Source organism: Ceratotherium simum, chromosome 14 (assembly GCF_057802395.1).
Source record: "Ceratotherium simum simum isolate JZ-2026a chromosome 14, ASM5780239v1, whole genome shotgun sequence".
NCBI classification, from domain to species: Eukaryota; Metazoa; Chordata; class Mammalia; order Perissodactyla; family Rhinocerotidae; genus Ceratotherium; species Ceratotherium simum.
In genome coordinates, this window is record NC_141913.1 from 56,027,369 (window position 1) to 56,054,660 (window position 27,292).

General features: G+C 41.2%; 1 protein-coding gene and 1 pseudogene across 1 annotated transcript in view; one reads left to right on the plus strand and one right to left on the minus strand.

Annotated features, from left to right (window-relative positions):
• Positions 1-23,976, minus strand: part of CD226 (CD226 molecule) — a 78,745-nt gene extending 54,769 nt beyond the window's left edge. The window contains exons 1-3 of the mRNA XM_014781497.2: positions 23,571-23,976; positions 15,494-15,565; positions 14,849-15,187 (exon numbers count right to left, since the gene is read on the minus strand). Of these exons, the coding sequence (XP_014636983.1) occupies positions 14,849-15,187; positions 15,494-15,539 (385 nt within the window). The 5' untranslated portion in view covers positions 15,540-15,565; positions 23,571-23,976. The remainder of the gene's footprint in view (positions 1-14,848; positions 15,188-15,493; positions 15,566-23,570) is intronic.
• LOC101388817 (DIS3-like exonuclease 1 pseudogene) lies at positions 22,821-26,588 on the plus strand (annotated as a pseudogene).
• Positions 26,589-27,292: the final 704 nt, after the last annotated feature.

Sequence of the window (27,292 nt, forward strand, 5' to 3'; positions counted from 1 at the left end):
AGACCCCAAAATAAATGCTGGAAAGTTTTTAAATACATCAAAGAAAAGAAGAGAGTGAGAGAAACTCGACAGCATTTGCAAACAGCATACACAACAAAAGCTCTTCAGAGAGTAAAGAGAGAATGATAAGGACACTTAAGGAATTATTTGGTTCCATTTTTATGGAGCAAACTATTAGGAAATATCCTCATTTTTCCATTAGAATAGGTAAGTAACATTTTACTTTGAAGAAACGATGAGCACTTGACCTAAGTCAGGAACTGGACAAAAATGATCTTACCAGGAACAGGGAGCCTCCACACAGCTTGCTCTTCAGGTGCTGGAAGCTGACATGTTTCACAGAACGCACTGCTCGTATTTACAAATGGCTGCCATGCTTCAGAACAAGGATCTTTCCAACAGGCACCATCCAAAAGGGGAACTCTAGATAGCTCAAGAAATTAACACCACTGAGGCTCACTCCTGTCTAGAAAACCAGGAGAATGTGCTGGAACAAGCATTTAGTGCATAACCAGATATGAACCAGGATGGACACTGCAGCACGATCTCTGCAAAGAAAAAGAATATCTAACTCACCCTATTTAGAATTTCCTAAGTAGACAGTGATGTGGCAAAGGAGAACCAAGGGACACAACTTATTTAGATTTCCAAAACTTTTTTTTTCCACTTTCTATTCACAGGTACTGCAAAGCATATTCCTCTTTCCAAACTGGCTCTTCCCATTCTCCCCACTGTTCAGAAACTGGGTGTCATTCTTAATTTCTTTTCCCTTACCCACTCATCCAATCAGTTGCTGGGTCCTATCAATTCTACCTTCTCAATCTCTCTCAAACATGTGCCCTGCTCTCTATCCCCATTGCCTATTCTAGTCTAGTTGCCATTCTTTCCTGCCTGCGTTACCAAAACAGCCTCGTGCCCAGACTCCCTCGCTCCAGTCTTGCTCCCATACAAAACACAATGCAATCAATCTCATCTCTCTCCTGTTCAAGACCCTCCAACAGCTCTCAGTCCCTGGCACAGAGAACCACTTAGTGTTTGGCCCCTGCTTGCCTCTCCACTATCTGTCCCCATCCCCACCTCATCTTTTACATTTCAGGATAATGGGCTCCTTTTCCAGCCTCAAACACCTCATGCTCTCTCTTATTCTATGGACCTTTGCACATGCTGTTCCTACTGCAGAGGACATGCCTACCTGCTCCTTCTTTGGCCGGCTCCCACTCCTCCTTTAGTCATCAGACACCCCTCCCCACAAGTTGACCAATGAAGAACAACATCAGTCATCCTAAAGGCTCAGAGCCCCCTATTGGCATTTATCCCCATCAGAGCAGTTTTCACACAGTGATATAATACCTATTTTTCTCCCCTACTAGTGTATAACAGAAATGAGGGCAGGAGCCATATCCTCTCATCATAATACCTCTGGTTCCTGATGGAGTGCCTGGTGAGTGGTAACTGCTAAATCTGCATTTGTGGAAAAGCTCCGGAAGCTTCACACTGAACAAGAATACCCAACTGCTTAGGGAACGTGGAAAGGGAATTCAATGTAGCCACCACCTACCAAACACCTTCAATGTGCTAGGTACTCTCATAGCCTTGCATACATTATCTCATCAATTCTGAAGTCTGCCCATTAGGTACACCTTATTATTCCTGTTCTATAGATGACTAAGCCAAAGCTCAACAAAATGAAGGGACTTTCCAAATGTCACAGGACCAGTTAGAAGAAGGGCAGAAGCAGAACTCAAAATTCTCTCTCAACAGATCCACCCTTGTTCTTACTGTCATGGAGACAGAAAGCAAAGCAATAGACAGCAAGAATTACTCTCAATTGAAAATTGTTAACAGTGAACTCTCCCATGAATTAATCTTGTAACTAAACTCACCACAAAAAACTAATAAAAAATAAATAAGTCAACTTACCATTATATACATGTAATTTTTAATTGTGGTAAAATATACGTAATATAAAGTTTACCATCTTAACTATTTTTCTGTATACAGTTTAATAGTGTTAAGTACATTCACATCATAGTGCAACCAATCTCCAAAACTCTTTTCATCTTGCAAAACTGAAACTCTAAACCCATTAAACAACTCTTCATTCCCCTGTCCCCTACCCCCTGACAACCACCATTCTACTTTCTGTTTCTGTGAATTTGACTACTCTAAAGACCTCGTATAAGAGGAATCATGCAGCACTTGTCCTATCGTGACTGGCTTATTTCACTTAGGATAATGTTCTCAAGGTCCATCTGTATTGTACCATGTGTAAGAACTTCCTTCCCTTTTTAAGGCTGAATAATATTCCACTGTGTTTATATACTACATTTTGTTTATCTGTTCATCTCCTGATGGAGCCCTGGGCAGCTTCCACTCTTCCTCTACTGTGAATAATGCTTCTGTGAACATGGGTATACTAAATTCACTTAATATATTCACAAATAATGTGCTAATAGATATCCATAACAAAATCTTGCAAATGACTCTAAACCATTCTGGGTGGTGAAATAACAAACTAGTGGGTCGAATTACCAAAGTATCTCAGTAAGCAATGAAATATGCGGAAAAGTGATAGGTACATTTCAATAAATGCCCAATGGAAAGAATATATTTAGGGAAAAAAATCTCCTCTCAGTTTTTTAGCACACAGCTAGGTATAAATAATTAAACTATTTAGAGAAATAAATCTATACCGAAAAACACTTCAAACTATGTTTTATATATGATGTGCTATAAACCTCTGTTACCACCCAAGAAAGTACTTCACACTTCCTGAAAGGTACTCATAAGAAGATATTCTGTCCCACTTGATTGTGTCTGGAATAACCCCTTTCCCATATACTGATCAGGGGTTAATGCTGCTGATTTTCTAGGGAAGCAACACTCCCCTCCTTTCACCTTCATCCTTTTGCTGTCTTATTGAGCTGAGTCTCGTAAGCGCAAAACACTGTGCCCAACGCTGCTGGGATCATGGAGAGCAGAAAGAGATATGGCCTGCCCTCAACTGAGGGTTCTGGGGTGGAGGGGAGGTGGCAGTGAAGAAATGCATGATAACCACTAGGTGGAATACAAGGAAGATGACATATCCTCAATTAAAAGGCAGTCACAAACAACTTCTGGAGGAGTGGAGACGGGGACACTGTTTCCCAGTCTAAGTTTCTTTAGCTGTCCCTTGAAGGATGAATAGTATATGGAGTGAAGGAGTGTTTAAGGGGAAGAAAAGGCACAAGAAAAGACACCAAATTCAGGAATACAGAGGAGGCTTAGGGAATTAAAACAACCCACTTTGGCTGAAAGAAGGATGCATAAAGGGATGAGTTTGGAATGCACACAAGGACCAAATCTTAGAAGGGCTTGAATAGCATTTTTAAGGATTTAGGATTAATTGAATAGATGAGGATGGTAAAGTCAAATCCCCAGAGGGTCCAGGAAGATAATAGAAATTACTGAATCCGGAAGGTATAACAATAGGGAATAATGGGGATTGTGGAGAACTCAAGATTATATTATTCATAAAAAGGCAGCTGCTACTCCACCTAGAAAATGCTGTCAAGCAAAAAATTCAGGTCAATGTTAATGTTGTCCATCCAGATGTTTATGAGTGTCTCCAATTTTCCGAGAATGTGCTGGTCAAATGGAATGAGTCTCAGGGGCCACTACTTTGCACACTCTAGTGTGGATAGTGAGGCATCGCTGAGTCTAATAACATTGCTTTCATCTGGATTTCTTCATGTACAGTTAACCTTGTTTTATCAGGTCACCCTTATGTGCTAATTTCTTTTTCTTCCTACACTCTCCATAGTTTGTCATTCACTTTCTGTTTCAATGTTTTTTAAATTCTCTGTTAGTAATACTGTCTATTTCATAGAGGTATGGTGAGGGTTAAATGAAAGAATCCATGTAAAGCCTTTAGAACCCTGCCCAGAGCTGCCACGTAATAAACATTCAATAATCGATAGTCATCAATGTGAAAGATCACTAGCCAAAGCTCTCTGTGCACACTCGTGCACATCCTTGACTTCACCAGGTCAATGCGCCTTAGAATGGTAGACAGTTGTGACACAAGGATGTAACTCCAGGGAACACTAGCTCCCGCCCCCATCCCACTGCAAAGAAAATGCAACCTAAACGAGAATGTGGACTTGCTATGCAAACGCAATTCCAAGTTGAGTGTTCTGAAACCTGCCCTCCACCTTTGCAAGCAAAAATCTGGAGCTCCTGCTGATAGCACAACAAATTTCTTCATCTCCACTACCTATCCCTCCAGATTCACCACCTGGCACCCCCACCCACTTAAACTAATTTATACTCCTGTTTTATGAAGCATCCTGCAGTTCCCAAGCACACCAGCCTCACTTTGCTCTGAGCCAGTAGCACGAGTTCCCTCCAGCAGGAATGCCATCCTGCTAATAACAGCACGACCATCCTTCAACCCAGGAAGTTTCTAATCTTCCTCCATGAGTGAACTCAAGCATCTTTTGCTCTCTGAAGCTTCCTGAATGACCTCTTCTCCCCTCCCAATAACCACTCTTCCAACACACAGATACTGCCAGCAGCACCATCCTATCCCCACTGCCACCTGTCCTGTGCCCCTACATTATAGCAAGCATCAAAATGGCATTGTGAACGAGCCTTGAGCCTGAGATCAGAGACTGCACCCCCAACCTCACACAGCCTCCTGGCACAGAGCGGACATTCAACAAAAATTTATTGAATGAAAGAGGGGAGGGCCTGGGAAGGAGGAACTTGAGGAGGGGGAAGCTTTATTTGTCTGCAATTTTGGAGGGAAAACACAGACTTTGTGAAGACTGCGTTGGGTGGTCGCAAACTGGAGGCAGTGCCCCCACTTCATTTCAGGACCACCAGCCTCCCTTTCTTGTGCTTGTTTTCTGGTCTCCCATCTTTCTGTTTTCCCGCCTCTAAATTATCCCACATGCAATTGCTCAAGCAATGGCTCTAAACAACCTGTGACTTCCACTATTTGAAAACTTGACTAACAAATGAAGTCCAAAATCTAGACCTTCCACCTCCTGATCTTCCCCTAGCCTCTGAACAAATGTATTTTTTCATATGTCCCAAATGCAAAGAACATTTCCCTTATATGTGATGTTTTTTGTGATGTGTCTGCCTTCTGGAATCATACCCAAATTTCTAGCCTGCTTCAGACAACTTCCATGGTTCCACCAAACAGAAGTAATCTCTGTCACCTCTAAACCCCCAAAACGTTGTTCTAGCTGCTTAACAAGTTCCTCCTGCATTATGGTTACTTGGTCCACATGTTTACATAATGTATAGTACACGCCTACCCTGTTAGATTATAAACTTCTCAGAAAAAAAGACCTTCTTACTCATTTCTTCTCCTCACAGCAAACAGTAAACGTCTATTCAATAGGTTTAGAAAGAGTTGACATATTTTCCTTAAATTATTGTTACCAACATTCATCCAATAAAGCAGACTTTAATACCCCAAAGCATCAGGTGAGCAAGAAGATTTAATAATTTGCCCTTTGGTTCAATTCTACTATTTTCACAGAAAACATAACAGACTGTCTTAAGAATAAAAATTCAAACACTGTGTCAGCTCAAAGAAAAACAATGCCAGTAACTGGAAATGTTTCCACCTTACTAAATGTTCATTCTTTTAGGAACTATTTCTAGGATTTAAGAAAAATAGAAGGAAGAAGTAACAAGCTGTATGTTAAATAAGTGTTCTTTATATTTACTCATTTATTTAAATGAGCAACTGTGTTTCTTAAAAGATAATAAAGAGATATGTAGAGAAATATGGTGTCATAATCTAATGGGACAGACAAAACAATCTCATTTGAGGACATACATTAACATTACCGAGCTCTGTCTCAGAAGCAATACAGTCATGTGTTGCTTAACGATGGGCACACGTTCTGAGAAATTCGTCGTTGGGCAATTTTGTTGTTGCGCGAACATCATAGAGCATACTCACACAATCCTAGATGTGTACGTACACATCTTACTATGTATGTAGTAAGAAATCACTTACTACATACATAGGCTATACGGTACTAACCTTATGGGACCATTGTTGTACATATAGTCCATCCTTGACCGGAAACATCATTATGGGGCACATGACTATAATTGAATTCTCTGGTTGTTTCTCAGATGAAAAATGGTATACTTCCAATTGTAGCATCCAGTTTGTAAAGAGAAATAAATGTACTCTATCCATTAGTGGAGTGAATTGGGTGGATGACCTAAAATTTTCTGAAATCTCGGGTTCTTTATATGTGAAAAAGGAAATTGTCCTTTACACACAGAATACACACATCCCTTCACTAAGCTATTCTGGAAATGTCAATGTCAGTCGCATATAGAATTTCACGTAGCCTGCCAAGAAATGGGACAAACATGTTCTTAAGAGCTAGTCTGCTGAAATGAGAATGTTAAGTTTCCTAAGTATTCTGCTGGTTAAATGGTGCGCTTACTTAAATGCTCACAGAATTCACGCCCAGACTTCGTTCTTATTGGCCGCAATCATCACCCTACTAAAATCAGCAGGTATGACGCACGTGGCTATTCACAGTGCTATTGAATGTGAATACTGCATCTCGCATCTCTGTCCTTAGAAAGCTTTTTATATCAATCTTCTATGGAACATGGACCTTTCTCTCTGGGCAGATTATGATGAAGACTGTTCTTAAAAAAATATAAGTTGGTTAAATAGCTGAAGTCAGGGAAAATTTTCTCACATTGAGATTTATTGGATTGTGAATAATCTCTCACGGGAAGCACAGGAAGCCCCATCAAGTGAGTTATTTAATTAAAACTATTGTGGAGTAAGTAGAAGAGATTTGCCTGGGGGAATAATTTCGCATTGATCCCTGAAGGATTGACTTGATAGTCTTAAAATTCCTAACAGTTTTAAAATCTTAAACGTCTTCAGAAATTTTCTCAGAGGGAAGGAAAGGCCATCCCGCTTGCAACCTCCACTCTGTATAAAACCAAACAAAAACAAAAACCAGCAACAAAAAGAAGTTTAGAAATGCAGTCTTTTTTATCAACACTAAATAAATGGCACAGGACTGCATTAACTCAAAGAGAAGGCAGACGGAGGAGCACCAAGCCTCTGGCCAGCTGAGAACTTTATTTTTTCCTTCTCTCTTTGGTTACGTAGTTTCCTTTTTGTTTGTTTTTAAACATCAAAAATGCAGCCTTTTTATCTTACAAAATGCAAAAATATAATTTTACTGTGATCTTTCAATAGGCACATTCCCAAAAGGTCTCTTTGAAGGTCACTGACACCTACCCTCTAATCCTACAGAGAAGTTTCCGAGAGAAAGTGCTAGAGAACAATGCTTGATGTCTGCAGCTCTCAACCTTTGATGAGAGGAATTTTACAAAAGAATACAGAAGCCAAGAAGGTCCAGAGAAGTCTCAGTACGTGTGGGCTGAGCATGTTCCAGTTATTCAGATAGTTCTTACTCACACGTGAAGCCACGATCCCCACCCGACACTGGCACCCACACACCACCAGCGCCCACTCTGAAGAGGAAACATGTTCCGGATGCTGTGGTTGGCAGCGGCTTTAAGCACTGGGGAGAGCAGTTGTGGTCAAGAGCAATAGAAGAAGTGTGAGTTGTCTTGAACACTGAGAGTTAAAGGAAAGCTTGAGAACTGTAGAGTCTCCAGCTACACTAAGAAAATCTTCAAGGGCCACAGGGAAAAAGTTGTTCTCAAACATCCGCTGTGGCTCATTCTCCAGCAATTCAGCCAAATATGCCCCTACCCTAGGGTCATCTTGGGAAAAAAATATCTACTCAAGGAAGGGTGGGGTTCAGGTAAGTAAACAAAACAGTTGCAAGCAAAGATCACAGCCAGTTTCATCCCTTGTCTGGATGTCCTGAGAGCATTTTCGAACAAGTCTAAAGTAAAGTTCTCTTGCGGGTGTGGCGAGGACTGGTAAGTGTGAAAGACCGGGTGGCCTCACAGGGCCTCGGGGCAGCTGGAGCAACTGAAGAGCGGTCTGTGCGCTGAGATGGACAAACAGAAGACACGACTCATAAAATCCAAACATGTACCTGAGCTTGGACATTAAAATTTATCAGCCACTCAATTGTTGAATTTAATCACATATGTAAATCCAGTATTATCTTGTGTTAGAGGGGTTTTGTTATTTCTCTCTTTTTAACTTTTGATTACAGAGCTTTACCCCAAAGCCTGAGAGTTGAATCTCATGGTGGTATGCGCTCTCAAGCGTTCTCCTCCCTGGCTTAGCAAATGGAGAGCAATTCAATGAAAACAACCTTGGCCCGGGTTCCGTGACTCTCCCACTCTCAGACCCCCGTTAATTCCACCCTTGAGAAGAGCAGCGACCATAGCCTTGCTTTCCCACGAGTCTTCAGATGCTCTTTCCATCTGCCTTCTCTACATACTATTTTATTTCATTAAGGAGTGAGATTTCTAAGCCTTTAAAATGCTTCTGTTTCATCGGTTGACTATTGTTTACAGGTATCATTTAATATCTTTTCTCTTTCTTAAATGAAAAACTGCTGAAATGCAACATTTTACAGAACCCATTGTTATTCTCACATGTGTGTGGGGGGTGTGTGTGTGTACACATACACACCAGATAGATATATAGATGAGAAAACTTTTATGACTTATTTCTGAGCTTGTAAGTATGGACCTTAGGAGAGAATTTATGGCTTAATTCTTTCAATAAACATAAATTTCAAACATTCTTTTTTCTCATTTCTCTACCCCACTTAAAAAAATACTTCGGGGCCAGCCCAGTGGTACAGTGGTTAAGTTCAGCGTGCTCCGCTTCAGTGGCCCATGAGGTTCACAAGTTCAGATCCTGGGCACGGACATATACCACTCATCAAGCCATGCTGTGGCGGTGACCCCCATACAAAATAGAGGAAAATGGGCACAGATGTTAGCTCAGGGCCACTCTTCCTCACCAAAAAAAAAAAAAAAAAAAAAAACTTCAGAGTGATACAGATGCAAATGACGGGCAGAGCTAAAAGAATCCACCTAGGACAAACCATGCTGGCATGTACTGGTGACCATGTGACTGCTGAGTAAGAAAGACTCTCTTCCCATGGACTTATTAACCCTGTTTGGACTCTCCTTTGACAGGCAAAAAAGGCTTTTAGACCCAGACTTCCCCTCTATCACTTTGTACCTGTCAGTAATATATGAGGCAGTGTCATTTTCATGTTTTCTTCCTTCCTTCTGAATTTGGGATAGACAAAACAAAAGCTGAAATGAGAGTGTGCAAATATCTTCAGATAGATTGTAAAATATTACTGCATAAAAGATCTGGATTCCTATGCCTTTGGAAGCATTAAGTCAACATGTTGAAGTAAACCAAGCCATGAACTGTAAGCCAGAAAGAACTGCATTCATTGTTGACCAATCCCATGTGTCGGTTCAGTTTGAGAGGTTGTATTGTTGTTGTTGTGAGAGGCTTTTTTCAAAAATGAAAATTACCTTGCAAAGTAGGTTAAACTAGAGCCAAAGCTGTTTTCTACATAATTTTTTTTTTCTGAGCAAGATTAGCCCTGAGCTAACATCTGTTGCCAATCTTCCTCATTTTTCTCTTGAGGAAGATTAGCCCTGAGCTAACATCTGTTGCCAATCTTCCTCGTTTTTCTCTTGAGGAAGATTAGCCCTGAGCTAACATCTGTGCCCATCTTCCTCTACCTTTTTTACATGTGAGTCATCACCACAGCATGGCTGATGAGTAGTGTAGGTCCATGCCCAGGATCTGAAACTGCAAATCCAGGTTTGAAGCAGAACACACCAGACTTAACCACTATGCCATGGGCCAGCCCCATAGGTAATTTTTAAAGTAATTCTCCTGAAATGCTACTCCATCCATCTCTATGTTCAAATATTCTGATTTACCTCCTTGATAGCTAACTTCAAATTTCACCTTTTCAGGGACTCTATCCTGAATTTCCTGGTAAATTCTATCCTCTAAACTAAAATAACACTTACTTTTTGCTTTAAATTGTAATTTGCAATATACAACTTTTGTCTCTCTTAATACTCGGCATACTATTGACAGCTAAGATTCATGGCTTTCTATCTTCCAAACCACAAATGTTATCTCCAATATAGTAGGTTCTCAAAAAAGATTTGAGGAGTGAATTAAAGGAGAAGAGAATTCAGTTCCCCCAAATCAGCACACCATTTATACAAGCCAGATCTGGTAAAACATTTTTGATACAACTGGGAAATAAAACATCCGTATAAGAAAAATGTCAACTGTGAACTTCGAAGACCCCTGTGTCCTTTCCTGATTCTATCCTCTTCCTGCCCATGCTTCAAAACTTTGCTTTTTGACCATACATGTTTATATTTATAAATAACATATTGTTTAGTTTTGCATGTTTCTAAACTTTAAAGGAAAGGAATCATACCTTATGTGTTTTTCTGAACTTGCTTTTGTCTTTCAATGTGTTGTTCCTGAGATTCATTCCTGTTGGTGAGCAGGTGGTGATAATTCATTCATTTTTAGCCACGTGAAGTACCCTGCTGTAGGAATAGACCCCAATGCATTTGTCCGTTCTATTGTTGATGGGTATTTGGGTTGTTACCAATTTTTTGCGATTACTATCACTGCTGCTGTAAACATTCTCAGGTCTGTCTCCTACATGTGGGCAATCTCTAGAATATATAAGAGAGTGGAATTATAGCATTATAGGATATGGGGTTCTGTAACAGCTAATGCCATAGCACTTTCCAAAAGAGATGTAATGGTTAATTTTGTGTGTTAATCTGGAGGGTGTTTTTAGATGAGATTAACACTTAAATAGGTGAATTTTGAATAAGCAGATTGCCCTCCATAATGTGAGTGGGCCTTGTCCAATCAGTTGAAGGTCTGAATAGAACAAAAAGACTGGCCTCCTGAGACAAGAGGGAATTCTAAAGCAGACTGCTTTCTCACTTCGTCTGCACCATGGGCTCTCCTGGCTCTCCAATCTGCTGGCCCACACTGCAGATTTGGACTCCATAATCTAACAAGCCAATTCCTTACAATAAATCTCCTTCTATATACATACACGTCCTATTGACTGTTTCTCTGGAGAACCCTGAATATTACCAATATCAATAATACAATAGATATACCAATTTACACTCTTATCAGCAGTGGATAAGTGTTCCAATCCATAAAATACTCTTTGTTCACCCCGCCCTTAAGCTCTTCCCCTCCTATAAGGTTCCAAATAGTTTAATCTTCTAGGTGGTAAAAAAAACTGGGTTGTGTCTCCCTCTGAAAAACATTCAGCAACTTCTCACGGTCTACATTACAGAGGGAAATTCAGACTCCATTAAGCGTAGTGATGGGCCGGCCCCGTGGCTTAGCAGTTAAGTGCGTGCGCTCCGCTACTGGCGGCCTGGGTTCGGATCCCAGGCGCACACTGACGCACCGCTTCTCCCGCCATGCTGAGGCCGCGTCCCACATACAGCAACTGGAAGGATGTGCAACTATGACATGCGGCTATCTGCTGGGGCTTTGGGGAAGAAAAAAAGGAGGAGGATTGGCAATGGATGTTAGCTCAGGACTGGTCTTCCTCAGCAAAAAGAGGAGGATTAGCATGGATGTTAGCTCAGGGCTGATCTTCCTGACAAAAAAAAAAAAAAAAGCATAGTGATATCTGGGCCATCCTAAATTTCCAGGCTCTTCTCTGACATTCTGCTGTCCCACTGGGCTTCAACTTATTTTTTAAACATAGAATCTGCTGTATAAAACCTTACCTGGGACCCCAACGTATCATATGTTGAGCCCCTTTGCTGGTGTGGGCAGGGGGGTCCCACCTTCACAGTTTCTTCCTCTCAGGCCACCTCTGTGGCAGTGAAGGGCTTCAGAGCCCAAAGTGAGAACCACATCCTACTCAGGCTCTGTGCTCTAGCCAAACAGGTCCATCCTCTCTCTCCTGCATGAATTCTAAACTTTCCCCGGTGCCTTTCTCATGTCATCAGTACCCCCAAGATGCCCTTTTCTCTCCATTTTCTCTCCTTCCCTCACTCTAGCCTCTCTATCTTAAAAAACTCCTTCCAAGTCTTTAAGGTCCAACATGACCTGATTCCTTGAACCTCCTTGTTCACTCTACTGGAGTCAAGCTCCCCTTCATCTCATTTCTGGCACTTCAGGAAAGTCAACTGGTTTCCTCTTGGTGCTGCGACTTGGCAGCTCAGCAACCTTGAGTTAGTTAATGACCCTTAATCTCAGTTTCTTCAGCTGCATAATGGGAACATGTTACCTCCCCCATGGTGTTTCATAAGCATTAAATGAGATGACATTTCATCTACTTCATACACAGTAGTCACCCAATAAAAGGTAGTGGAGTATTTGGGGTGAGCCACCAATTTTGGGGGGCATTTCCATAAATATGACTACATTTGCTTTAACTGACTAGTAAGGCCAGAGACACACGGGTTACGGTAACTCTCTCCATGACCCCACTTCCATCACAACCTCTGCCTTAAAGGGCTGCCTTTGCAATGTTACCTCCCAAGCCGCCTCTGCATATCTTCCCATGAAGCATAAGATAAATGCAGCCATTCTTTGCATTAAATTCTCTAAATCAGTTACTAATTGAGAAATGCCTATTGCACAGTTAACATACATTTTAATATAATTTTACATAAAGAGTATCATTTATCCAGAATAAGATAACCAATACATACATCCTCTATCCCAAACTTTCAGAAGACGTACAGCTACCTGTTTTCTTTGTTAAATAAAAATGGTATATATTTAGAGCCAGCCCTGACAGTCTAGCAGTTAAAGGTCAGTGTGCTCCACTTTGGCGGCCTGGGTTCAGTTCCCAGGCACAGAACCACACCACTCGTCTTTCAGTAGCCATGCTGTGGTGGCAGCTCACATAGAATAACTAGAAGGACCTACAACTAGAATATACAAGTACGTACTGGGGCTTTGGGGAGGGAAGGGAAAAAAAAGAGAGAGAGATTGGCAACAGATGTCAGCTCAGGGTGAATCTTTCCCAGTAAAAAAAAAAAAAGGTATATATTTAAGGTATACAACATGATTATATATAAATATAATTTATTCATTTATATATACAAATTATTGCTACAGTCAAGCTAATTAACACATCTTCTTCTCACATAGATACCATTTGTGTGTGTGTGTGTGTGTGTGTGTGTGACGAGAACACCTGAAATCTACTCTCTTAGCAAATTTCCAGTATTCAACACAGTATTATTAACAAGGTCTTCATGCTGAACATTAGATCTCTAGACTGATTTATCCTACATAACTGCAACTTTGTATCTTTGACCAACATCTCCCTTTTTCCCTTCCTCCCTGCCCCTGGTAACCAGCATTCTACCTGTTTTCAATTGGTTTTCTTTGACAGAAATTGGAATCCCCAATCTGGGGCCCAAACTGCAAAGGCTTGCCACACGAGGCAGGGAGGGAAGCCCATCTTGTTCCAGCCTTGGTGGCTCAGGCCATGTGTCAAATGGCTCACTCCTCTTTAAGACCCTTGTCAATTCTCTCCTTTACTTGCATGGCTAATCAAAAGTGGACTATACACTAAAAACTTGCAAGCAGCATTTAACAGGTAACTGCACACAACAACAAATCACGGCTTGAATGGCAAAATGGAGTCTTTAATAAATGCGTATTTAACTAAAAAGATTTTGCTAAATGGCACTCCGTAAGCCTCACTCATATTCACCAAATTATTCTTGAACTTACCTACACCCAAAGAGAAAGGGAAAACTAACACATGGAAATTTTTCTTACCTCCTGACCATTTGATATTCCTTACACAATACTGTAAACTGTTCTTTTATAATATGGATCCCTTAAAAAGAAAACACTATATCAGACGTCACATAATATGCTCTGCTGGAGGTCCATTTGGAATATAACTTGAGAGACACCAGACAAGAAACACACAGTTCCAAATTATTTCCTTTCCTAGACTGTCGCTGACACCCGAAAATTTCATCATTATTCATTTTGTATCAAAAGCAAAGGAAATAATAGTGATAATAATAATACCTACTATTCCTTGACCACCATGGGCCAAGTTCTTTAAATATATCATCCTAGACCATTTGGCAAAGAGAATGGCATTATTAGCACAATTTACTATACAGGAACCTGAAATTCAGAGGGACCAAGCAGCTCACATAAGGTTACATAAGAAGTGAAGGCTAGAAAACCCAAGTTTTTCCAACATACCATACCCAATTCACATGGCTGTTACTCTAAGGACTAACACACAAGCACCAAACTACAATCACCAGTAGACATAGCAGAAAATACCTCAAGATATCATTTGATTCTTTCTGAAATGACTGCTAGCAATTTCCAAAGAGTCTTCTCCAGTGAAACTTGGGTGAGGCAGAGAATAGAGCCAGTGCTTGAACTCTGTCCAAGATTCACTAATAAATCTAAATTTGGTGTTATAGAAAGATTCTGAACATGCAGGGGTTGAAGCTAGCACTGAGTGCCTAGTGAAAGGAAATAGTACTACCTCGTTGGGATAAAGCACTAAGAGGGAGATATCTGGTTCCTGAACCCAAACGTTGCTGACATCAGTTTAATCTAGGCTCAGGTTATCATTAAGAGAATAGAAAACCTGTGCTTTCTCTCGCTGCATTCAAATGTGGGAGATGCTTCTACTCAGAAATGACAGCACATTAAGAAAAATGAAATTGACTCACAGAATTATTTCCTTGAAACAATAATATCATAGCATCTAGAAATGGAATTGGAAAACTCCATAAAAATATGATAAAGCATTTCATAGTTTCTACTTGGGCTTTATAGAATCAAATGTTGTAGATGGGTAAAAAGGTAAATAAAATTTTCACTTACCTGATGGAACCACCCGTATCACCTTTTCCCAAGGTCCATGTGGGAAAGTATGAAGAAAGCAGGAATAGAAGCCAACATCAGCTTCAGAGGCATTATGAAAGGACAGGGTCATATCATTAGGAGTCATGGTTGAATTGAAAAAGTACACCCTATCGACATAGGGCTTTCTTATCATCACACCATAATATGGGTTAAAAATGACTATGGACTCTTTCTCTGTTGCATTGATCTTGAACCACTCCATTTGGGTTAAGGTGTCCGCTGATGGATACACACATTCTAGAGTCATATTCTTGGCAAGTTTAACAGTTGTGTCCCAAAACATCTCTTCACATAGAGCTGAAATATACAACATCACATTAAATCAATTAGACTTGATGATTGAAACACCCAATAGATATCTTAACCTTTTCTAAGCTTTCTAAGACCTAGCAAGATAGTAAATTGAGATCATTGTAAAGGCTAACAGTTTCTACCTTAGTCTAAAAAGGTTTCCAATGTTGATATCTGGTACTTGTAACTTGCAGTTTGTCTGAACACGTGAGAAATTATCTAAGCGAACTAAAGAGCATTAGAAATTCTGAACACCTCACACTATAAGATCAAAAAAAGAGTGAATTTTTTAAATGAAGACATTATCTTTACCTTTGTATACATGAAGAATAGCCAAGAGGAAAGTAAGATAATCCATCTCTGGAAACCGTTTGGGGGGCTGGTCTATAAAAAAGACAATTTTTATAATGTTACATGCAGAGGCCCAGCACCATGCACTGTTTCCTTCCTCTCAGATATTATCAGTAGTGTCTTCTTTTTCTGAAGTATGAACACAGGAAAAAGGTCTTAGCTTCAAAGTCAGGTTTGCTCTAGTACAAGGATGGGCAGATTTGAATTACTTCTCTCTCGGGGAAATAGCTTATTTTCAAGCTTTCATTTTCTACAAAGATTCATTCATTGAACAAATGTTCGCTGAGCGTGTGCTCTGTGCCAAGATCTGCTCTAGGCAATGAGGATACAACAATAAATTAAAAAAAAAAATCCTGGCCATCTCGGAACTTACATTCTAGTAGGAAGAAACAGAAACTAAAATAAAGAAGTAAAAAATATAGTCAGTTGTAGGTGGTAAGTGCAGGTGGAAAAACAAAGCAGGAAAGTGGGGATCAGGAAGGGGCTGGTAGGGTTCCCCTTAGACAGGAAGGCGCACGCAGTCTTCACTGGGAGGTGAGCTTGGAGCAGACTGAAGGGCGAGAGTAGGCGCCCGTGGCTCTGGGAGTTTGAAAGCTCCGCCCGCGTGGAGGCCCCATTGCGCACGGCCTTCCTCTCACCTCTACCCTTTTGCTGACCTCAGGCATTTGCTTTGAGGGTGATGAAGGGACCGCTGAAGCCCCTCCAGATACAAAAGCGTTGGGGCTCAGGGCATATACAAATCTACCATTATGGTTGGGTTCTTTTAAACTTTTTATTTTGCAATAGTTGTAGAGTCACAGGAATTTGTAGAGATAGTACGGAGCGGACCCGTATACGCTTCACTCAATTTCCCCCAATGGTTACATCTTATATGATCATACTACAATATCTAAATGTGATCAATTTCTTAGGTTCATCATTGCTCCCTTCCCTGTCTCATAAAAGAACAGTTCAAGGGCCGGCCTGGTGGTGCAAGCGGTTAAGTGCGTGCGCTCCGCTGCGGAGGCCTGGGGTTTGCCGGTTCACATCCCTGGCGTGCACCGAGGCACCGCTTGTCAAGCCATGCTGTGGCGGCCTCCCATATAAAGTGGAGGAAGATGGGCACAGATGTTAGCCCAGGGCCAGTCTTCTTCAGCAAAAAAAGAGGAGGATTGGCAGATGTTAGCACAGGGCTGATCTCCTCACAAAAAAAAAAAAAAAAAAAAAAAAAAGTTCAATTTCTTAAGAACTTGTTTAGGAACATATTACCACGTCAGTATAAAAATATATTATTGTCTCTACAATAAGAGGAATTGTACAAATGCATTTGGCCCCTGATGAGAGGGTCAAAATTAAAGGCAGGTAAAAATTGGGAAAGAGTGGAGCAGGAACCCCTAAAGACAATTTTGTCTAAGGCCAACTCTGAACCTCCTATGGGATTCAATCCAAAAGTTTATTAGTAGGTGTCCACCACTCAACAGCGGTATCTAATGTAGGACCTTTTTCAGGAAACATGAGATCAACAATGTAATGATAATCAGAACAAAATTATAATGTGTACATATAATAATGTATAGTACCACCTTATGCTTAGATAGAATTCTATTTTCCAAAACCTTTCACATCTATGGTATTATTTGTGATATAATTAGATAAGGTATCTCTTATCTCTGTTTTGTAAGTAATTCAATGAAATAACTTGCTGAAAATTTTACTGAGTTGTGCCAGGTACCCTGCTTAGGCCCTGGAGATGCAAGCATGAAAAAGACACGGTCTCTGCCCTCAAATCATTGCATAAAGTATTGGGTCAGACAGATTAAAGAAGCAATTTATTATAATAAAATGATAATTTCTATGCAAGTCATTTGATCAAGTTTTATGACACCCCAGAGAGGGAACAATTCATTCTAATAGATTTGGGAAAGTTTCGCAGAAAAAGTGCACCAGATCTGGGCCTTCCAACCTGAATAAGACTTTCCAAGTAGAGAAGTGGGTGGAGGAGATAAAGGTGTGACTACATGCGGCATTTTCCAGAAATGTGTGACTATAGTCTAGGGGGTAGAGAAGTGACAAAAATGAATTTGGTCTGGATTGAAAGTGTCTTGAATGACGTACATATAGGAGTTCAAATTTGGCCATCAGAAACCATGGCATCTGGCTTACATATGTAACTCCAGCACCAAGCACGATTCCTGGACATATGTCTATAGATGGCGTAAATAAACACAGCTCTGAAAGGAACTTTTTTCAGAGTTGTTGTAGCTGGAGCAATTGAGGGGAGATGGGGACAGAAGTTCACAGGGGATTCGACTGTATAGATAGATGGTGAGATACTGTTTGCCCTTCTAGACTTTCTGATATGATTCTAAGAGCAAGTGAATGCTATTGGAGGGTTTTAGGCACCAGAATGATATGATCTGATTTAAATTCTTAGAAAGATAACAGAACATGACCCATTTCCCTTTCCTCATTCCTAACAGAAACCTGACTTTGTTTGGGTATCTATTCCTTCTCCCACCCACAGGGATATTATGACAAATCTAAGCCATTCCACTAACAACTATGATTCATGTGAGGAATGGGCATGGAGAAGCCAATTGTGGACTGAGTTGACCCAATCAGAGTAAAGGAAATTATTTACATTCCATGTCAGAAAGACAGATTTCCCTCCTCTCCTTCTCTCTGTCTCTTATATTGGAATCTTATTGTATGCGAATAAGAAAAAATGTTGCCCCAGTTACTACAGGCAGCCATCTTGAAGAAAATCAGCCTGAGGACAAAGCAGATGACAGAGAGTACTGGGAAGAAACTTGGATCTTGCATCACTGAGCTTCTAAATCTACCAACTCCAGAGTCTGAGCATATTGTGTAAGACTATAAATTTCCTTATTTTATAAGTCAGTTAGAAAACCAGCTTTTGTTACCTGCATCCATATACTTCTGAACTAATACAATTGTTCTGGCCGCTGCGTAAAGACTAGACTGGAGAGATGCAAAAAAGGATATCAAATTGGTAGGACATTATTACCATAATCTGAGTAAGGCAGGCTGGTGGCCTGGACTAGGATGATTCCCATGGAGATGAAGAAAGATGAATAGACTGCCAGGCCATTATCTATTATATAGAGATATAACAATAATAAGTACCCTTAACTTTGTGTGTCCCAGTCAGGGCCCAGTTAGGAAAACAGAGTCTGTACTCCATTGTTCAACAGAAGGTATTTCATAAGAAAAACTACTAGGTAGGGTGATGGGAGAGCAAAAAAAGCCAAACAGGGGTGAGGAAACAACTCAAAGAGGAGCATAAGGAGGAATCTATTTCTGTCCTTAGGGTTAGCGGGCCTAGGAAGAGCCAGGACTGCTCATTATGGAGGCTGCCTGACTGCAGCTGAAACCATGGAGGAAATTGAGCCCTTCCAGAGATTTTAGAAAAGGTCAAGGAATGGATCTGCCAGAAAAAAAAAAAGCAAATGACAGGCAAGAAAACATGCTCAGAGAACTTAAATTACTGCTACTGAATAACATTTATGAAAAACTCACAGCTGATGTGATACTCAATGGTGAAAGTTTCCCCTCTAAGACCAGGAACATGACAAGGATGCCCACTTTCACCACCAGTCTTCATATTGTACTGTAATTTTTAGCCAGAGAAATTAGGCAAGAAAAAGAAATAAAAGGCATCCAAATTGCAAGAGAAAAAGCAATCTACAGGTTCAATGCAATCTTTATCAAAATTTCAATGGCCTTTTCTGCAGAAACGGAAAAGCTGATCCTCAAATTGATACAGAATTGCAAAGGGGCCTAGAAAAAGAAGAAAAAGTTGGAGGACTGATACTTCTTGATTTCAGAACTTATTACAAAGATACAGTAGTCAAAACAATGTGATACTGGAATAATGATAGACATAGACCAATGGAATAGAATTGAGAATCAAGAAATAAATCCATAGGTCTATGGCCAAGTGATTTTCAACAAGGATGCTAAGACCCTTCAATGGGGAAAAAATAGTCTCCTCAATAATTGCTGCTGGGACAACTGAATAGCCACATTCAAAAGAATGAAGTTGGACCCGTACCTCTCACCACATACAAAGTTAACTCAAATGGATCAGCAGCCTAAATATAAGACCTAAAACTACAAAACTCTTAGAAGAAGACATAGGGATAAATCTTCATGACCTTGGATTCAGCAATGGATTCTTAGTTATGACACCAAAAGTATGCGCAATAAAAGAAAAATAAATATGACTTCATCAAAATTAAAAAATTTCATGCATCAAAGGACATTACCAATAAAGTAAAAAGACAACCTAAGAAATGGGAGAAAATATTTGCAAGTCATACATCTGATAAGGGTCTAGTACTAGTATCCAGAATATACAAAGAACTCTTACAACTCAACAACACAAAGACAAACAACTCAATTTAAAAATGGGCAAAGGACTTGAATAGACATTTCTCCAAAGATATACAAATAGCCAATAAACATATGAAAAGATACTCAACATCATTAGTCATTAGGCAAATGCAAATCAAAACCACAAAGAGATATCATGTCACACCCGCTTGTTAGTGCCATCAAGTCAATTCCCACTCCTAGCGACCCTGTATATAGCACAGCAGAACACTACTCAGTCTTTTGTGCCATCCTCTCACCTTTCAGTGCTATATCAGACAATGCTGTGTCTGCCATACATAGGGTTTTCCTGGCCAATTTTTAGGAAGTGGGTGGCCAGTTCCTTCTTTCTAGTCTGTCTTAGTCTGGAAGCTCTGCTGAAACCTGTCCACCATGGGTGACCTTGTTGGTATTTGAAATACCAGTGGCATAGCTTTCAGCATCACAGCAACACACAGCTGCCACAGTATGACAACCAATAGATGGGTGGTGCAGTCCCCTCACTGGGAAACAAACCCAAACGGGGCACAGCAGTGAGAGTGCCAAATCTTAACCACTAGGCCACCAGAGCTGGCTATAATCCCACTCACTGGGATGGCTATAATCAAAAATAAGGAAAATAACAGTGTTGGAGGGGATATAGAGAAATTGAAACCCTTGTGCATTGCTAGTCGGAATACAAATGGTGCAGCTGCTGTGGAAAACAGTTTGGCAGTTCCTCAAAAAGTCAAACAGGATAACCATATGACCCAGCAATTCCACTCTTAGGTTTATACCCAAAAGAACTGAAAACAAGTACTCAAAGAAATACTTGTACACCAATGTTCATAACAACTCTATTCATAAGAGCCAGAAGGTGGAAACAAACATCCACCAACAGAAGAATAGATAACAAATTGTAGTAAATCCACACAATGGAATATTATTCAGCCATAAAAAGGAATGAAGTATTGATTCATGCTACAACATGAATGAACCTTGAAGACATTTTGCTAAATGAAAAAAGGCAGACACAAAAGGTCACGTATTAGTAGGATTCCATTTATATGAAATATCCAGAACAAGTAAATCTGTAAAGACAGAAAGCAGGTGAGTGGTTGCCAGGGGCTGGTAGGAGGGGGAAATGAGGAGTGACTGCTTAAAGTATGGGGTTTTCTTTCGGGATGATGAAAACATTTTGGAACTTGATAAAGGTGGTAATTTCAGAACATTATGAATGTACTAAATGCCACTTAATTGTACACTTTAAAATAGTTAGTTTAAGGTGATGTGAATTTCACTTCAATAAAAAAAAAAAACATTCCTGCTAGTGAATAGCAAGAGTCCAAATCCACCTCAGGTCTTTCCAATTGCAGAAGCCACCATATTTTACTATTGACCTTGCATTTATTGAGATCGCTTGATTCCCCAACCACCCTGGTCTGAAAATGCCTCACGGTACATTCCAAGACTAGAGTCAAGTGGTACACTCCAAGTCACAACTTTATGATAACAGCTGGAAACAAATAATGCAGAAGGTCATAGTCCAGGGTGTCAGATGAATGGTTTATGATATAAAAAATTATTAAGTACTTATTAAACAAATGCCAAACATATATATAGTGTGTGTGTATGTGGGTGTGTGCACACGTACATAAGTGCACGTGTGTGTCACTAGGAAAAGAAAGGGGGTAAGGGTTAGGTAAAGTCTGAGAGGTGCGGGTGAGAGGTAAGAGGGACAAAGGGACAAAGAGATGTCTGCTACAGTATACTCGCTATGGATCCTAAAAGAAATTAGATGTCACATAGCCTCTTCCACTCTCAGGGGCTCCTCCCACCAGCCCCTCAGTGAACTTCCTCCCCCTGGGAGTAAGGAATCAGGTGTGGGGATGGTTATTGGGAAAGGGGTACTAATTGATAATAACTTGGAGTAACCCCTTCATTCCCAAGGCATCCCAAGCCAATTGAGCGATGAGCAGAAGAGAGCATAAGCACGCTGGCATTCTGAAGAGCTTGAAATCAAGGGACTTAAAGGTCACAGATCTGAACGAAAGGTGCAGAAAGACGTGCGGCTGAAGATAAAGTGCAGCTATTACAGCTTTGCTAAGGATGAGCCCTATTTATCAACATCTAACCAAAGACAAATAGAGACTGCGCTTGAGCTATTTTTGTTGTGTAGGCAGCCATTTTTTGCATGATTTATGAAGGGATTTTGGCTTGAGGTTTTTTCTAATAGAGCTGTCTGTATAAAAGAGCCTCATCCTCAAGGAAGTCATTAATCAGAATATTACTGGATTTCTCTACTATTGACCACGTCTCTGCTAACCACGTAAGTATGGATTCATCTCACAAGTTTGCCTCGGACTGCAGGCTCCCAGGTGACCTGGGCTGGTGACAATCTTCAGATGTGCTGTTTCCTTCTTTCAGGCTGTCCACACAGACACTTCTCCATCTCCCCAGCTTCATTGCTCCTGTTCTCTGTGATATGCTCTGCTTTCCCTGATATCTCTGCCCCGCTGAACATTGGGAGGATTCTAGCCTCCGCTCAGTTACCCAAGCCCACCTTCCCCTGCTCCCGCTGAAACACCTGATGCATATGATGGGAATCGGTTCCTGTTCTGACCCATTCCTCACTTGCTCAAACACCTATTGACATGATGGACAGCAGAGGGCTGTCAACCAGAAAGCCTGTGCTAACTTGGAGAACAAATGACTGGGGCTGGGAAGATTACAGGTGTGAGGTCTCTGTTCCTTCCCTTTTTCCAGATGCAGGAGTTGGACTCTGTGCCTTTGGCTGGGATGTCCCAGCTATTAAGAGGCTCATGCTTCCAGCAAGACTTAGACAGGAGCATTACAGTCTGAGTTTCTGCTCCCTGCCTCAAAGTGTCTCCCTAAGAGAATCTTTCCAATGAGGACTTATGGTTTCCCTCCGACCATGATGCCCTTAGAACTTCAGCAAGTCATAGACCTGCCCCCAGGAGTCAGACTACCTCTGAGGGACCAGTAAAACTCACTTCCAGTCAAAGCAGAGACATCAGTTTGGCTTCGGTGGGGAGCCTCTGGGACACAGTTCTGCAAACTATGGCCCGTGTGCTGAATCCAGCCTACCATCTGATCTTCGTAAATAGTTTAGTTGGAACTCAGCGACACTTATTTGTTAACACATTTTCCACGGCTGGTTTTGTGCTACAATGAGCAGTCGTGACAGAGACCATCTGGCCTACAAAGCCGACAATACTATCTGACCCTTGACAGAAAAAGCTCGTCGACCCTTGCATAGGAAAATAAACATTTGGATGGTGAACATTTAGTATTTAAGTTTATTCTTGCTCAGTGTTCCTTGAGGGAAGGAAGGTTAAGCCTTATAGCCCAGACGCTGGTAAAATTAGCTCAATTTTCTTATTCTCAAGAACCATACTATCAGACCTATTATAAATACAATTCTAGAAATATACTGAGTAAAAGTACTTAAACGACAGCCTTTTACTAAACTACACCCATCATTGAACTTACAGGTTTATAGAGCATCAACCTGTCAGCTAATTACAGCTTTCCGCATAGCTCTCTTTTCCTGCTGTATCTACTTGTCATGACATTTTATCGACAGCCCCACTCTTTTGCAAGCTATTAATTTTAAAAGTGTGAACTCGGCCACATCCAATCTTTTTTCTAGAAGGTTACTAACCTTGAGATGTGAGAGTTCTGCTCTCTCTAACTTCTTTCCCGGTGTGTCTTGGTGAAGGGCTTCCTGTTTATCGAGGTCTCTTGGCCTCACCCCGTTTCTGCCACTGGCAGTCTCCCCACTATACTCCGTCAGCACCAAGGAGCAGCCGGGCTTTTGGCCCAGGGCTGACCTGTCCTGTGTCTTGAGCTCTTCTGCACCAGAGTTCCTTCAGGTAGGAGCCGAAGTAAATCACCAATATTTCACTAAGCAGGGTTTTTTGAAGGATTAAAACCAGTCAAGAAGTATACCTGCTTCTGGAAGCACTTTTACCGTTTTAGCAACTCAGCCTCATTCCAAACTCAGGTGTTGTTCTGTCTCTCTCTTTTTCCCTTTAAGATTCTACAAGTAGAAAAGTTGCACTTCTCATCTTCAGTTCTAACTCTAGATTGAAACTACACACAAAAAACTTGAAGTTGGTTACTTGGCCTTTTCTTCCCCATTTGTTTTCCTGCCAATCAAAGTACTTCATATACAGAAGTCTCTTAAGTGCAGGAAGTTTCTTATCTCTGGCCATATCTAAGCGTGTTTTGATCCTACCTTCTAGATACTCTTTTTGGTTTTGCTTTTGAATCTCCCATTTTCTCTGACACAAAAAGTGCACGAGTTGGTGTTTCCTAAGAACGGTCCCCGCAAGTTAGCAGCTTCTGTGTCTTAGAAACACGAAAGATTCTAAGTTGTTCCAGAGGACAGCAAGGTTAGTTTTATTTATCCTTTTGATTTACCAGGTAATGGAGGTTCCCTATTGGTTAAACCACTCTGAAGGGTCGTGGCTCAGGTTGAGTTCATGCAATTCGTAGGAATAATGGGAAGGAAGGACGGCGACTGACAGAGAAGGCACTGGGGGCCGACCTGCTCGCATGTGTAGCTGAGCATCACAGATGCTGGGCTGGCCTCTCCTGTGGAGCACGTGTATGTCTGAAAACGTGGAAGAAGACAATGAATTGCTGTCTTTCATTCCACGACTTCTTATGGGACAGAGGAAGACTTCCAAAACACCTACCTGACTCAAGTCACTCCCTTCAATGCCTCACCATCCTCAGAAGAACATCCAAACTTCCTGCTGACTTACTAGGCTGGACACGATTGATCTCTGCCATTTTTTCCAGTCTCATGTCTTACAACTTCGCTCACTCCCATCCTCCACTCCAGACCCACCTGATATTTTACAACCTGAGGAACATATGACTCTGATTGGGCAGGGCCTTTGCACACGGGGTTCCTTGTCTTCCCTTATCCCACTCCCATCACCACGTCTCAGCTCAGATGTCCTTTATAGAGTCCTCTTCCTGAGCCCCCAAGAGTGGGTTAGGAACTCCCACTCTTAATTTGATGAGACTCAGCAGCTTTGTTTTATGTCATATCCAAAAGAGCAGCAAAAAGAACACACATATATGTACGTATATGCATATACATATTACATATGAATATATAGGAACGTGCCTCAAGAATTTGTAGCAATTATACAAAATCTGTAAATTCTATCAAAGGAAATAACATAAGTCTTGAATTAATGGAGGTAACATGCTATGTTCTTCTATGGCAAGACCTAATTTTAGGAAAACACATCAAAAAACTTTTTAATTTACCTGGAATTCTATAACCCCTTACATTTTTGAGCAGGCCAGGCAGTGAAAGACTGTTCACGAGGCTGTTGTTGACCACATTCCAAAAGAGATGGCAAAGGCCATGGGAGGCCATCGGGGGTACTTTCCTCAGCACTCAGCATGGTTTGTGTGTGTGCATGCTCACAGAATAAAAATGTCCTTAATGAGCAAGAGCTTTGTTTAAATGCATAATAGCAAAGTGTCTTTTTAGTAATAGAAACATGGAGTACATCACCTTGCACTACCAGATATTAAGATGTAGTATTATAAAGCTACTGTGTTCAAGTGTTTTATTCTGTAAGAATCGAGAGTTCAGAAGCAGACCCAAACAATTACAGATTTTCAGGGGTAGAGATTCAAACACAGCTAGATGAAAAAAGAACATTCATGACCTCATCCCCAAGCAGCCCCTGGAGTCCATGTGACAGTGGCTGAATGCATGACTCTGGCCCACCACTGGGGAGCCGAGAAGATCTGAGAGAACTTCCCCCATCAGGCCTTGCTGCGCCAACACCCTCCTCCACACCACGTCTAATGCACTGTATTTCTCCACTGGGTCATGTGTGCAGCAAGAGGGCCTGGTTATGGTCTATGCATTCGACAAACATACCCACCTTACTTCTCCAATAAGAAGATATTTGGATGTTACTGATTGTAAATGGCAGCCATTTCAAAGGATAAGAAAATGGAAATTAAGGAAAATTCGTTCAGCGACAAAGATCTTGAGGAATTAAGCAGACACATCAACAGCAGGAACCCAGAAGCAGCCTACTGAACTCCTCTAATGTGTGCATTTTTAAGCTAAAGACTCTGAAACTGTGGTGCATTGCATATCTAATGCAGTTATTTATTCAATTAGAACAAACGTTGTGCTTGAATTTATACCAAGGTTTGGGATTAAAGGTGCTGCTTACCTAACAAATAAGGACGGTTCAGTGACCTCATGTGGCCCAAATAGCTGTTCTGAATGGAAACCAAGATCCCCTCAATGATTTTGAAACAAATTTCCCTCCACAAGGACGGGAGGGGAATCTGTCCTGTTCCTTTGTCTGGCCACGTAACAGTAAGAATACGTGTGCAGGTGTCACATTGCCATTCTGATACAGTCAGGCTTGAAATACTGAGCAACAAACCATACATGATTCCAAACCTGCAACTTTGTCATCAGAGTTCCCGCTTGCTGAAGAGTGAGTTTGTGAAAGAAGTAATTTGACCTGTGGTGGAAGCTCATCAGCTTGCCCAAGAAGTCAGAGTAAACCTCATCCAGGAAGAATGTCAAGAATACTGCCAAGCAAAGAGAAGAGGCCCGAACAGACTTCTGGAGGAGGCAAGGGGCCTAGCTCTTCCGGATGCTTCAGACTATGATGGAATGTGAAACACTCTCTGAGTTCATTAAAAGGACTTTTGTCTTACGTGAATGTCTACCTTCTTGTCAACATTAACATCTAATTTTCTGTGTCACCCAACGTCCTAGTCGATCAAGATTGGGTAGCTGTTTCATATATGTGTAAAAAGTTTTGTCATAATTAATTAAAGTTGCCTTAAATAGTATGTAATTAGGTCACATGGAAAATGATTTTTCAGTAACGAGTAGACAGTGAACGGTGGCTCCACAAGTCAGGTTGTCAGGCTCTCTTTAAAGACCCTGAGTTAATTTTTGGTTAAAAAAAACATAATTATAGATTTTCAACAAATGATAAGGGTGACATTTCGGTTTAGTAGGGAAAGAATTGATTATCTACCACATGGTATTAGAGAAACTGACTCGCCATCGGGAAAAACCGAAGTCAGCTCCCGCCGTCACTGTGGGGACACCTGCCACTCCCTGGGCAGTGCGGCTTCTACACGCAACCTCATGGCCCTTGCGGCTTGCGTCGGGCGCGGGACCTGGGCTCTACCAAACGCACATCTTCCTGAGATTCTGAACCTGCGGCGTGGTGATTCGCCGCAGGGAAGCAGCAAGGCCGCGAGGGTCCATTCTGGCCGGAGGGCTGCGGGGTCCCACCACTCCCCCTAGACAGCCCCGTGCGTGTTCGGCCAGCAGCGGGGGAGCCGGGTGTCCCGGGGGGTGGGAAGCAG